At 37.6% G+C, this 14,686-nt stretch overlaps 1 protein-coding gene across 8 annotated transcripts in view; it reads right to left on the bottom strand.

Annotated features, from left to right (window-relative positions):
* Positions 1-14,686, bottom strand: part of sema4d (sema domain, immunoglobulin domain (Ig), transmembrane domain (TM) and short cytoplasmic domain, (semaphorin) 4D) — a 73,384-nt gene that overhangs the window by 49,826 nt on the left and 8,872 nt on the right. For 6 of the 8 annotated variants that reach the window (XM_079586406.1, XM_079586398.1, XM_079586404.1 and 3 more), the window contains exon 2: positions 7,518-7,616. Coding sequence is in view for 4 of the 8 variants with exons in the window: in XM_079586401.1 (XP_079442527.1) it covers positions 7,518-7,555 (38 nt within the window). In the remaining 4 variants the exon portion in view is untranslated. Of the gene's footprint in view, positions 1-7,517; positions 7,617-13,239; positions 13,459-14,686 lie in introns of those variants that run through there. The other 2 variants (XM_079586399.1, XM_079586397.1) reach the window with 1 other exon arrangement.

The following is a 14,686-nucleotide window of genomic DNA, read 5'->3' on the forward strand; positions in this document are numbered from 1 at the left end:
TCATAAATTTAATTTTGTATTAATTTATTATGGTTAATTATTAATGATAATCACATTTTTTGACATGGCACAATGCAGTTTAATTTGTATTCATTTGTGAACTTTTCATAAATGTTATTTATTATGGTTAATTTTTAATAATAATCCATTTTTTTGACATGGCACAATGCAGTTTCATTTTTATAATTCATGAACTTTTCATAAATGTTATATTAATTTATTATGGTTAATTTTTTATAATAATCAAATTATTGACATGGCACAATGCAGTTTACCGGTAATTATTATTAATTTGTGAACTTTTCCTTAATTTATTAATTTATTTTGTAATAATAATACATTTTTTGAGATGGCACAATGCAATTTAATTTGTTATAATTAGTGAAACTTTCATTAATAAAAAAAAACTTTTTTTCTAAATGTATTATTGGTAAAAAAAAAATGAATTAATACTAAGTGGTCAATTTTTTTTTTTTTTTTTTTTTTTGGAGATGGCACAATGAAATTTAATTACAATAAGACCATTTTTTGTCTCATATAATGTCTCACGAAAAAAACACCTTTGGAGCTTTCATTGGCCCGGTGTTTCAGAGAATGCTTACTTATAAGTCAATTATTTTCTGTATTTAACAATCTTGTCAAATCCAGGCAGACCAAAGTGTGTGCTGGGTTCATAAGCAGATAAACATGCAGATAAACATATAAACATGTATTATTTTCCTTCTTTCCTGCAACACAAAAGCAGAATTTCCACACAACACTTATCCATAAATCATCATCATACAGTGGCCAGAGGCCGTTGAGCTCCAGAAAAGCACAAACCAATCACTTCAGAAGACTTTGAGCATAGTTAACTCCAATTTTAAGGTACATTTATCATCCTTTCCTGTCATTTAGGATCTTGACAGCCCATGGACACTATGTTTGTTCAGCTTTTGTGCTCTACTGAAGAAAGGTTTGGAATGACATGCCGTTTTTTTGTTTACAAATCACATTCAATAACTGTACTGTCTAAACAAGTCTTACGGAGAGTGAAAGAGAACAAAATGAAGTAGTCGTCACTACAGTCCTCTAAAAAAATCTCTGTCAATATTAACTCAGACACAAGACAGAGAGAACGAGCGAGAGAGACATGAATCTCAAGTAGTCTTGAGTAGAGGGAGTCTTTGTTCGGGACCCAGTGACAGCGAGCATCCCTCATTCTCATACTCCGTGTTTTCTTTACGTCTTTTTGGCAGCACATTTATCATTCCTCCACACAAACAATTGTGCTACAAAACTCACGAGCGCAGGCGATACAAAGGACGGCTAAACCGGGGGCCTCCGATCAGCCGCCCGCGCTGGTTGCTAGGTTACCTTTGATCTTTTTCAAAAACTCGTCAACAAGCTTGTCACTTCCATAAGTCTTCCAGGAGGATTTTACTTCTGCAGCTGTTGTTGATTCAAAAAGACATGATAGACTAAAAGCTTGCCGACTCAACGGTTTTCATAGTAAAATTGTGTTAAAGGGGTGGTTGATATAATTTTAACTTTTTTAACTTAAAATGTCATAATGTTGCTGTTTGATCATAAACAACATCTGCAAAGTTATGACGCTCAAAGTTCAAAGCAAAGGAAGATATTTTATTTTACAGAAATTGCTTTTTAAGGACTACAACAAACGGCTGGTAGGAACTACACGACATTCCTCCTGGGTTAGTGACATCACCAACCCTAGAATTTACATAAACCCCGCCCCCTGAACACGATTTATAGATTATCATGACAGAATATGCTAATTGAAGAGAGTTAACTCCACATCAGCAACATAAACTCATCAACTAAGCATTCATAGACGTCCTGTTGCTTCTACATGTTGTCACTTCTTCTTGAGTCTCTCCATCACTGTCTGAATCCGGTTTAAACATAAAAGGCTAAAAGGTGTGTGTTTGTTTTTTTTACAAAATTTTCAGTGTGTGTGTGCGTCTAAAGCCTGGAACACACCAAGCCGACGCCGACGAACTAGCGCTGATGAAAGCCGGCTGTGTTGTCGCCTCGCGTCGAGGTAAAAAGCTGCACTTTTTACAGCTTTTAACACACGAGAGAACTACAGCCGACTGTCTCTCGCTAGAATGCGCGTGTAAATGTGACAACTGTCTATTTATATATTCGTCTATATTCGTCATGCAAAAAGGGAAACCGACGCTGCAGATACACAAACCGTAAACAAAGCAATGTGTGCTTACCGTTTTGAATATCAATCCTGCTACACACTGTCTTTATTCCACTCCGCTCATGTTGATATTGAAATATTCACCAAGAAACATTCAGGTAAGATGACGTAACATTAGAACAGCTTCTATCTGTACCGTTTTGACTTTTCTCGCTGTTTATTCTCGTGCACTGACTCGTTCAGTAAGCTGAACAGCCAATCAGAGTTCCCTCTTTCACCGACGCCGATTCAACATGTCGGCAGTTTGCCGAAACAAACTGCCCGACGGCCGACCGTCGTCTTGGTGTGTTCCAGGCTTCAGGTAATCGAAGCTGCTAATGGTGCGTTCTATTATGTATCCGTGTCGGAGTTCCGACTAGGAAGACAGACGTTGCCTAGCAACACGCACCAACACGCCCCCTTTCCTCGGATTTCACCGCTCGGAAGTCGGACAACCGTGAGGACACCGAGCAAGAATTCCGATACGGAATCCAAGATGGCTGTGCCCTGTGTGACTTGTTTTCATTGTTTTTGGACGCTTTGGTTGTTTAAGGCGAGACACTACAGGTGAATAGGGTAATATTTTTAACTAGCAGATATCACCATGAAACTTTCCCAGTTGATTACCTACATTAAGATGAGAAAAAAATGTATTACAAGTTTTCTGTAATTTAATGTTTAAATATGCAAATTAGGCATTATCTAATAAAATATGCGCTAATTTGCCTATATTTAAAAAAACGAAATCTTAGAATTGGATAAAGCCAGGTTCAAAATGATTTTTTCATTGTGTTCACATATTAGATGGGAAAAAAATTACAGAGGGATTTATGGATATCTACTTTTGTTATCCTGTAAATCAGAATATACTGTCAATAGCCTTAAAAAATGTATTTTCGCCATGTTTTTTGGAATAAAATGTTATATAAATCAGGCTAGGAATAATATATTTACAAATCCCTCTGTAATTGTCTTCATAATATAACTAGGTACAAGACTGGAAAGTTTGGTGTGTATAGGTGCTACTGAAGAGGAGATTTCGGACTTGGAGTATGAGAGAAAAGTCATTTTGAGAAAAAGGCATTTAAAGATTTGTAATGTAAAAAATCATACTTTTTTAGTGGAAACAACTATTTACTGACACAATATCTTATCAAATCATTAGCAACAACAATACAAACCACCTAAATCACATCAAAACTTATAAACACAGCATTTATGGCCTTCAACTGAGCAGAAAAACAGTCAAAAACACACATCTGAATGTCAGAGCGCGTCACGTGATGCATCTGAACCAATCAGGTTGTCAGAAATTGACATCAGCCAATGAGATTTCGCTTTTAGGGTTAAATGCCCATTTTACTTTCACGATTGGTTACTGATTAAAAGGAAATGACCATATTTAGATCCGACAGCATTGTACAGAAGAGAGAGAGCTTTACAGACGTGTGCGTGATTAAAAGGAAGAAGACAGAGATCACGGAGCAGCGCGTTGATTTAGAACGCCAACTTTTGCTGTATTTCAGAGAAATCTACAGACGCAAATAGACAAAGTGTAGTAAAATAAAGACCTAAATGTGTATTTTGGACTTTTTTTCAGCACACGTCTGAAAGAAGACATGTTATTGAAGACAAATAGCCCAAAATCTCAAAATTGACCGTGAAAAAAAACAACAATGTTTTTGCCTGCCGTGTCTCGCCTTAAATGACGATTTTAATCACTCGTATTACTGCAATACCTTACCGCTGCAATACCGTATCACTGCCTGTGGGTATGGGAATCAGTCTTGTTGTGAACGCAATATTGAATGAAGCCTTGTTTCTAACGGGTGTTACTAACGTGGCTAGCGTTGCTAACAGAAGATAAACTGTGAAGAACATATTTATTTTGGAGCGCCTGGTCAGTGCTACCATAGCAACAGCTTTCCAGGTGGCGTCCATGTTTTTTCTCCGAATCGGGCGCGCAAAACATACCAGAGCGCTTCAAGTCTGGAAGTGACGTCATATCCGAGGGCCGAGTCGGTTCGTTGACAATAATAGAACGCACCATAAGAACGAGCTCTTGTAGCTCCGCCCTCTTTTCGCCGGGAGCAGCAGCTCATTTGCATTTAAAGGGACAGACACAAAAACGGTGCATTTTTGCTCACTCTCAAAAAGTGACAACTAAGCTAAAACTTCACACACACACTCTCGGGACATCATAGATTTATTTTACATCTTGTGAAAAGGGCATTTTACCACCCCTTTAAAATAATAATATCCATTCACAATATAGCAACATAGTGTACTGTACTTAATGAATAAAAATTAAGTTGTCCCATTTCTATTCGCCGTATCCTCAAGATCTCTAACGTAAATTGAAACGGCATCTAAAAAGGAGCAAAAGCTCTGATTCAGGATTGCTGACACCATTCGAAAATAATGGCTACGAACAAATTGCTTATTCACTAGAAAATCAGGGAGACTGCATTAAATCATGTGACTGTTTCAGTCTGTCCAAATTTCCCAGAGTCGCTGCAACACTTTCCACAGGATGGAAACGGTAGCTGACATCCGTCCATCACTAACAGACACGCCAGCATTGACTGACAACTTCATTTGCCATCTGGATTTTCCTGCCAATCCATCACTTTTATAAGCAAGTAAGATGCACTTCGCTGCAAATCACATTATTTTCATGGATATTAAATATTCATTACTTTCCCTGACTATATAAATGAGTCGAAGTTTTCCAATGCCTTTATATTCAAAACCGAAGGACAGAATCATTAAGCCAAAAAAGGACTCTACACAAGTAAATGCAGATCCAAGGGCTGCATAATATACACATTGAAATAAAATCAATATCATGATATGGGTTAATGCGATAGCCAGATCACGAAAGCTACAATTTAATTAAATGGATTATTTCTAATATCACGCATCCCTTCTTGACCCCACTTAACATGATTATTGTGTTCCTGTGTGAGGAAACAAACCAAACATATACTTGTGTTCCTTTATGAATTTTGTCACATGGGTAAATTTTTTTAAATTGAGATTTATACATAATCTGAGAGCTGAATAAATACGCTTTCCATTGATGTGTGGTTTGTTAGGATAGGACAGTATTTGGCCGAGATACAACTATTGAAAATCTGGAATCTGACGGTGCAAAAAACATTGAGAAAATAGTCTTTAAAGTTGTGCATTTATGTTCACGATTGTGCTGCATTCACTCACAAAAATACATGTTTTATATATTTACGGTAGGACATTTACTAAATATCTTCATGGATCATGATCTTTACTTAATATCCTAATGATTTTTGGCATAAAAGAAAAATCGATAATTTTGACCCATACAATGTATTGTTGGCTATTGCCACAAATATACCCGTGCAACTCGTGACTTTTATGATCCAGGGTCACATTTCATAAAGCTGCAATACATTTACAGTAAAGAGCACTTTCAGCAAAAACATCAGCATTTGTGTCAAATTCTTTTAAAACACCCTCAGCCAGTGTTGTAGTCGAGTCACCAACTGTCGAGTCCGAGTCCGAGTCACCAAAGAGGAGTCTGAGTCGAGTCACCATTACCATTACCAGTTCACCATTACCATTACCAGTTCACCATTACCATTACCAGTTCAAATCATTGCCAACTACCGGTAGTTGTGGCACGATTATATTTGTTTAAATGCAACAATCAAAATTGATGTAAATGGTAAACAACAAAAACATCCAAGAAAATGCTCAAGTCCGATTTTATATATCCTCGAGTCCGAGTCCAAGTACGAGTCATCAGTCCGTGGGTCCAAGTCAAGTCACGAGTCCAGAGAGTCGGACTCGAGTCCAGAGAATAAAGTCTCGATTCGGACTCGAGTCCAGAGAATAAAGTCTCGAGACCGACTCGAGTCCAGAGAATAAAGTCTCGATTCGGACTCGAGTCCAGAGAATAAAGTCTCGAGTCCGACTCGAATCCAGAGAATAAAGTCTCGATTCGGACTCGAGTCCAGAGAATAAAGTCTCGAGACCGACTCGAGTCCAGAGAATAAAGTCTCGAGACCGACTCGAGTCCAGAGAATAAAGTCTCGAGACCGACTCGAGTCCAGAGAATAAAGTCTCGAGACCGACTCGAGTCCAGAGAATAAAGTCTCGATTCGGACTCGAGTCCAGAGAATAAAGTCTCGAGACCGACTCGAGTCCAGAGAATAAAGTCTCGATTCGGACTCGAGTCCAGAGAATAAAGTCTCGAGTCCGACTCGAATCCAGAGAATAAAGTCTCGATTCGGACTCGAGTCCAGAGAATAAAGTCTCGAGTCCGACTCGAATCCAGAGAATAAAGTCTCGAGACCGACTCGAGTCCAGAGAATAAAGTCTCGAGACCGACTCGAGTCCAGAGAATAAAGTCTCGATTCGGACTCGAGTCCAGAGAATAAAGTCTCGAGACCGACTCGAGTCCAGAGAATAAAGTCTCGATTCGGACTCGAGTCCAGAGAATAAAGTCTCGAGTCCGACTCGAATCCAGAGAATAAAGTCTCGATTCGGACTCGAGTCCAGAGAATAAAGTCTCGAGTCCGACTCGAGTCCAGAGAATAAAGTCTCGAGACCGACTCGAGTCCAGAGAATAAAGTCTCGATTCGGACTCGAGTCCAGAGAATAAAGTCTCGAGTCCGACTCGAGTCCAGAGAATAAAGTCTCGAGTCCGACTCGAGTCCAGAGAATAAAGTCTCGATTCGGACTCGAGTCCAGAGAATAAAGTCTCGAGTCCGACTCGAGTCCAGAGAATAAAGTCTCGATTCGGACTCGAGTCCAGAGAATAAAGTCTCGATTCGGACTCGAGTACAGGGAATAAAGTCTCGATTCGGACTCGAGTCCAGAGAATAAAGTCTCGATTCGGACTCGAGTCCAGAGAATAAAACCTCAATCACTGCCCTCAGCTGACCAACACCAATGAAGATGGTCATTATTTTCATTCCTTATTGTCTGCGAACTGGCAAAGGCAAGCAGGAGAGAAAGAGAAAAAGAGAAATAAAAAGAAAACAAAACAGGAATTTGGGTCAAAAAGAAACAAGAAAACAAGAGAGCAGCCAACAAGCATCCAGCATCAGAAAACTCGACTCAGCCAAGATGAAAATGCAAATCAGCTTTCATGCAAATGCCAAACGTCTCCAAGGGGCCCTCGGAGAAAAGACCCTTTATATGCCAGTGTTTTCCATGCGTTTGCCTGAAGACGTAACCACATCCCTGCTAACCTGATGATAGGGATTGAGATCATACAGGAGAAAAAGCAGGACAACAGAGGAAGCATTCAACATATCTGCAGAAGCAAACAACTACTCACTTGAACGCCATGGCATCGAGCGGCGAATACTGATTCATTAAAGAGTCTTTCTGAGGTTCACGTCTCAGGCTGAAGATGGAGAGAGAGCTCTTCACGGATCTGTGGAGAGGACACAAGGACTTTCAGATTAGGAGGGGGAGATATTTCAACTTGCACACATACAAAGGCAGCGCTCAGAATACAATACTAACATACTGCACATGTACTTTACACTGCCTATTCTTTAGAAAAACGCACAAAGCCCAGCCGTATGCTACATTGTCACATGACCTCTTTATGTTTAATTTAATGAGTGGTGCCACAAAAATAGAGTTATGTAGATATTTAAATGTAATTTTGTGTTTTAGATTTTTTTGGCAGGTTAATCAAATAATGAGTCTAGAAATAAATAATACAAGAGATGGTAATATTACTTTTAGTTCAATAAGGAGGTCAAGTTATACTTGTTCTAGTACTATTAGAATGACTATTAGTAAAAAAAAATATTCAGACTGCTTTGCGAACACATTTGGCTCCCTAGAGCGATAAGAAACAGCTCCCAAGTACAGAGCGATTCAATCCGAATCCGAATCCAAAAAGTTCAAACTTATTCAAAACTTTTGGCTGATGACCACGTGATGGGACCCAAGACTAGATTACTGAAATCTTTGGCAGGTGACAACACTAACCAATAAAATAGCGTTTGAACTAAAAAACAAGCAACACTACTGAGAAATCTAATTTAAAAAATAGCTGTGTAGACCACCAACATTGACAAATACCAAGTTATTACAGTTTTTATATTAACAATTAATAGTAACATATTATGGTGGATAGTATGATTACCATGGTAACTTTTTAACCACACACACACGCGCGCACACACAAACACACACACACACATACGCACAGCTGTTCTTGCAAACAAATGGCCCTCGTAGCGAGCGACACAAGGCTGATGAACACTACGGCTGCCTCATCTAAAGGAGAGAGGGGTTTCCGCCAGCTTGGTGGGGATTCCATCGCCATGGCGACAGCGGAACCCCAGAGAATGAATAGAACAGTTCTGGAATCCAGCGACGTGGACAGAGAACATGAGTCAGATCTTATTAACTACAGGAATATTAGATTCCATCACCTGCACAAAGGTATGAGCGTTTTCATTAGCGAAAAATATATTAATAGAGACCCTGAAACCGAAGAGAAACACTGTGCTGAATAAATCATTGGTGCTAAAAATAGAGCAATACAGGACAGGTGAACTCGAAAATTGAGAATATCGTGCAAAAGTAATGAATTTCAGTAATTCAACTTAAAAGGTGAAACTAATATATTATATAGACTCATTACATGCCAAGTGAGATATTTCAAGCCTTTATTTGTTATCATTTTGATGTTTATGGCATACAGCTTATGAAAACCTTTTAAAAAACACAATATTCTAATTTTGAATTTGGCGTTTTCATAAGCTGTAAGCCATTATCATCAAAATGATAACAAATAAAGGCTTGAAATATCTCACGTTGCATGTAATGAGTCCATATAATACATTAGTTTCACCTTTTAAGTTGAAATAAATTAACTTTTGCACGATATTAAAATTTTTCGAGTTTTATCCGTATATACACAGGTAGTTTATATACAATATATTTCCTTCAGCTCTAGTCGAACTTAATATCTGAACAGATCAGAGCACAACAGGATGAAAACAGATTAAAGCTGCAGCACACTGTCAGCTTCATAAATGATTCAGTGTGTCAACAGATGCAAGCCAATGAAGGAAACACACTACACTGGGAACAGCAAGAAAACGATTATTCAAACTATTCAAAAGTGTGAGCTTGGTAAGATAATCTTGAACACATTTGCGACAGTTGTGCTGCTTCATATTTTTGAGAAAATCGTGATAGTTTTTTTTCAGGACTCTTTGATAAATAGACAGACAGCATTTATTTGAAATAGAAATCATTTAACATAATATTAAATGTCTTTACTGTCACTTTTGATTAATTTAATGCATCCTTGCTGAACAACAGTATTGACCTTTTTTCAAAAGAAAATCTTGAAGAAAAATCTTGACTGAAGAAAATTTGTGTGGGATTTTATTGTCCAGTCATTTTACATTATGCATTTAGACGATACAAATGATTTAAAACCAGTTTAAAACCAGTCAAGTTTAGTTCTTAGATAAATAGTAGGGTTGTAACGATTAATCGCGATTAATCGAAATCCAAAATAAAAGTTTGTGTTTACATAATATATGTGTGTGTATTGTGTATAATTATTTTGTATATATAAATACACACACATGCATGTATATATTTGAGAAATATTTGCATTTATATACTGCATATATATTTTTATATGATTTATATTATATATAAATAGAACTATTTTATATATAAATAACACATTTGTATTAAATATATACATGCATGTGTGTGTATTTATATATACAAAATAATTATACACAATACACACACATTTATTATGTAAACACAAACTTTTATTTTGGATTTCGATTAATCGCGATTAATCGTTACAACCCTAATAAATAGTCAATTTAAAATCACTTAAAAATGTTTAATTGGTTATTGAATGTCTCTTGGCAGCTCTAGAAGACGTGTTTGAGATGCGAGTTGTGACGTCGACTCCAGAAGGCCCCGAGGCTCGAGTCTGAGACATCACTGAAGTCCTCTGGGAGACAAACGTATGCCAGTCGTCTAGCCCACTTCTCCTCATTAGGGTTCATGAAACCCACAACAGAACCGCACAATGCTAACACTGTAAATCACAGTTTAACATATAGGTATGACCATCAGAGTACACAAAGAATGGACCATCAGGGATTAATTGAGATGTTCTGACAATTATGCATAGCAACATCACTGCTCATTTGCATGTGTCAAACATCTCCGCTTTGAACCAATGGCTGGATTTCTATTCATTCTCACCTCAGAACAATGGCAGCTAATTACCCAAACGTGACGGGCGGTCACGACCGTCTCATCGATCCCTGTAGGGTTCTCCCAGAATGCAACGGGCCACTAAAGGTCAAATGCTTATTTTTTTTCCTTTAATGAAGTGCTTCAGGAATGAAGAGACGCTTGGAATGGAACATTTATGATACGCAAACGCTCCAGTTCTGTGGGTTTCCACAATACGACCCAATTGTTATATTTCCAGAAGTTTCCAATGAGGTTATGAAATTCCTCAAGAACCTGAGGTGTATAAATCTGCAAGCAGACGGAAAACACAAGCCATAATCAAATTCTCCCAATAGATCCCATATGCATTGTAAAGGTATTCATTTACCAGGCGCCACTACATTCACGTCGAAATCTTGATTCCTTTACAAAAAGGTTGCAACCAGGGTTTCTCTCTGAAATAGAAACTTGCTCAAACTTATAGGGCTCATGACATGAGAAATAAAATTTGCCTTGATTTTTTTGACATATAAGGAGGTCTTTGTACCATTAACACATACTTTAAGTTTCCTAGCTTAAAACGTCCTCTTTATTATGAAAACAAAGCATTTATTTAATTAAGCTAAAAAAAAAGACTAATTTTGATATTGTGGGATCTGTGAATTATACAGATCCTAGTTTCTGACACAATCGCTTTCCAGTTTAAACAGCTTATTTATGTCTCTGTACTGGAGTTTAGCATAAAAGGTTTATTTAACATGTAGTAAGAAATACGACAGACATTGAATAATCGGATATAAAAATATAATAAATTGCATAGTCCTCACTGAGTGAATTATATTCTTATTGAAGATTCAAAAGTTATTCAGTCGAGAGCAGTGAGTGATTTTCTTTTTGTCTTTTGTTGTTTGATTAACATTGATGACACAAGCCGCGTTTCCATTACCCTTCAAATTGCTCAAATTGAAATTGCGAATTGAAAATACGCTTAAAGCTACACTGTGTAATTTTTTAGTTGATTCTTAGCAAAAACCACTGTTCTTTCAAAATTATATGTGCTCATTAATGTATAATTACTTCTACCAACTAATCAAGTATTCTCGTAAGCGTAAATCTGCCATTTAGAATACATACGGGTGAGCTGCTCGAATGGCGGATGCCATGTTACGCCTCCATCTTGAAAATACATTAGCCAAAGAGGGACATACCTGGAAATTCAAGCTTCGCCTTTCGTGTTTTTACACTTAATGATGACACCGTGACGATGACGAATGTGAGGGACTCGGGAGAGATTACTCGCGACTGCCGGCAGATTAGAAATAATACGCCACCGTAGGAGTCAAAATGCCCTCGGAATGGGATGGGCTAGAAAGTAATATTCAGTTGGTAGTCATATACAATTTCACAGCTAGATGGGAGTAATCTGAATCTCTGAATCTGAATCTGAATCCTCAAAGAAATGCCACAACCAAGTCCTCAGAAATGAGGGAGAAAGGCCCAGAAACTCCTCATACAGTATAGGCTATATGTGCCGCTCACACTATAAGTGTCTTTCCTTACCATTAATGCTTGGATAACACACATACGTCTCCTTCGATTAATAATGATGGCTAGTGTGGCGGCTGCAATATATAAACTTCTCGCGAGAGGGAACAATTAGGTTTTAGTCGCATAACATCGGTTAATGGAGACGCCGTCATTTTGCAATAGTTTTTTATTGACATTTAGAGGAAAAAATAAATAAATAAAAATCGAAAAAGTTTTGCGCAAATCTGTAATGGAAACACGCCTACAGATGGCAGCAGGTTTATTAGGCTGTTGTCACTTTAAGACCGAATGCAAAGATCTAAGTTTGCCAAGTCAAGCATCAGTATTATGTGATCAACCCTCAAATGTGTGCATCATCCTGCAGCGTTTGTGCTTCAGACATGAAAGATTCCTCAAATCATGCGATTTGTAGAATTTCTAGTGCCAAGGCTGATATTTTTTAATTACGGGCATTGGCCGTCAAGTTTCTCTGTATGTCAGAAGTGGGTCTTTTATTTTGACAATAAAACACACACATACAGTGTTCACTCTGAAGGGATGCATGAGCCCTATGCACTTTGAAATGAGATGTGTCTTGAAACGCTGTGTGCGTGTGCTTTGATCTTGCAATGCTGCTACAGAAGACTCTCTCACTCTCACACACACACACACACACACACCGAACCGACACAAACTCACATTTGAAGAGAGAAAACACTGATTACAGTGGAGGTTTAAATATGCATTTGATTACGGCTGAAGGAGACATACGGACACGTGCCAACAGCCACAGATAAACTACATCTTACTAAAGCCTGGCAGGAGGACAATACACAGACAATACAAGACTAGATATCTTTACGTTTTCTGCAAATCTTGCTAACACAATGTTAGGCTTTTGCAGGTGGTGTTCTGATGGGTTTTGATTTGTTTGGAATTTGTGGAATTATGAATGTGCATATGGGATATGCATGTAAATAATAATCTTCAATATGATAAATTGCATTAGCGATGCTACAGAAGCATGCAAACGAGAAGGACACTTTCAAAACTAAATCTTAACAACCAACAGACAACCAATAAAACAACCACCTAATAACAATTTTTTTTTTTACTTAAACCCACTAAGTGTTGGTTAAAGACGCTCTGAAGCTCAGAGAAAACAACCACAAAAAGAAAATCTATAAAATCAACTGATCAATTGTCTACTCTATGCGTTATTAAAATTAGCAATATGCATCCAATAGCCTAACATCCAAAACAATACAAGAAACGTTCCTTAAACTCACCGGTCAGACGCTCTGAAGCTCAGGGAGGACAACCACAAAAAAACACACACAAAAAAACAAGCGAGAATCATTTCAGTGTGTCTGCTGGTCTCATACGTGTCGGTTTCCTTTCAGGCGTGTGTATAATTTAAAGTAAATCTGCAATTTTCTGGGTGCCATAAAGGTTGATGGTTGTGTCTGGCTGTGGAGGTCTGAACACGAGCAAACGGAGATGAGAATACATTCAAACCTCCCCCTTTCCCTCCCTCTCTCTCTCTATCTCTCTCTTGCCGAGTGTCAAAAACCATGCACAAAAAAAAAGCACCCGAATCAAGACAGCTTAACCTCAACATCCCCCCGTCAAAGCAACAATTAAATATTAATGTCAGATTATAACATTCTCTCACACACACACACACACGCACACTGTTTGAAGCGCTGCTGTGACAGGTGCAAAACAATAACGGCAGATCAGCTGGTGCAACTGCATGCGTGTGTGTGTGTGTGTGTGTGTGTGTGTGTGTGTGTGTGTGTGTGTCGCAGAGCACACTTGAGATTGCTGACAGCAGAATATAATCGATGCACAGAGGGGGCTGGGTCAGTGTGTGTGAGTCTTCTATTGTGTACAGGGTCAGAGTGTGTCCATAATGCAGCGAGACAGACCCGTCAGCTCTTCACCAGGGCTGGGAAGAGTTCTGGTTTCAAGATGATCCACACTTATCGCATTTCTATCCTAAATTTAACCACTACACTAGGGACGACAACTGATCAGAAGGCAAAACTTAAACTGATCTCACGAGCTGCTGGTTGTCAAACACGAGTCTGAAGACCATGTGATGCATGTGCACGGTCATCAGATGATCTATATTTGCAAGAAAAAAAAAGATAAATGCTCCCATTAGCAGAGCACAGTGGCGGTTTCAGTAGTGTTTGTGATTAGAGATGCACAGTATCATTATTACTTTTTTAAATTATTCATATCTGAAGCAGATCTGCATTTTTTTCTTTCAATTCAAACAGTATAATAATAATAATAATAATAATAAATACATTTAATTTATAATGCACTTTATATTTAAGTAAATCCCAAAGTGCTACATAATAATAAAAAATAAAAAGTATGGCAAGTTATAGAAAATTATCTACAGTAAATATAGAAACGCTCTAAAGATATCAGTTGATTCTATCAAACATCAAAATCAAATTTTAATTTAAGCATGTAAAGTTCAATGTAAATATAGTAGAGAACACTGTTCCATAATACAATTATTTTTAATATAATTATATTTTTTCATGCATTTTATTAAAAAACAAGTTAACAATATATATCTAAAAAATTGGTTATCAATCAAATTTCTATATCGTGCATCTTTTGAATTTCATCAAATTCAAAGCCTTTTTAATTGCTAATATTGTTATGTTGCTTTACATCAGATATTTCGGGGGCATTATGAAAGAATGACAAAAA

This window comes from Phoxinus phoxinus (genome assembly GCF_949152265.1).
Source record: "Phoxinus phoxinus genome assembly, chromosome: 17".
Classification (NCBI taxonomy): Eukaryota; Metazoa; Chordata; class Actinopteri; order Cypriniformes; family Leuciscidae; genus Phoxinus; species Phoxinus phoxinus.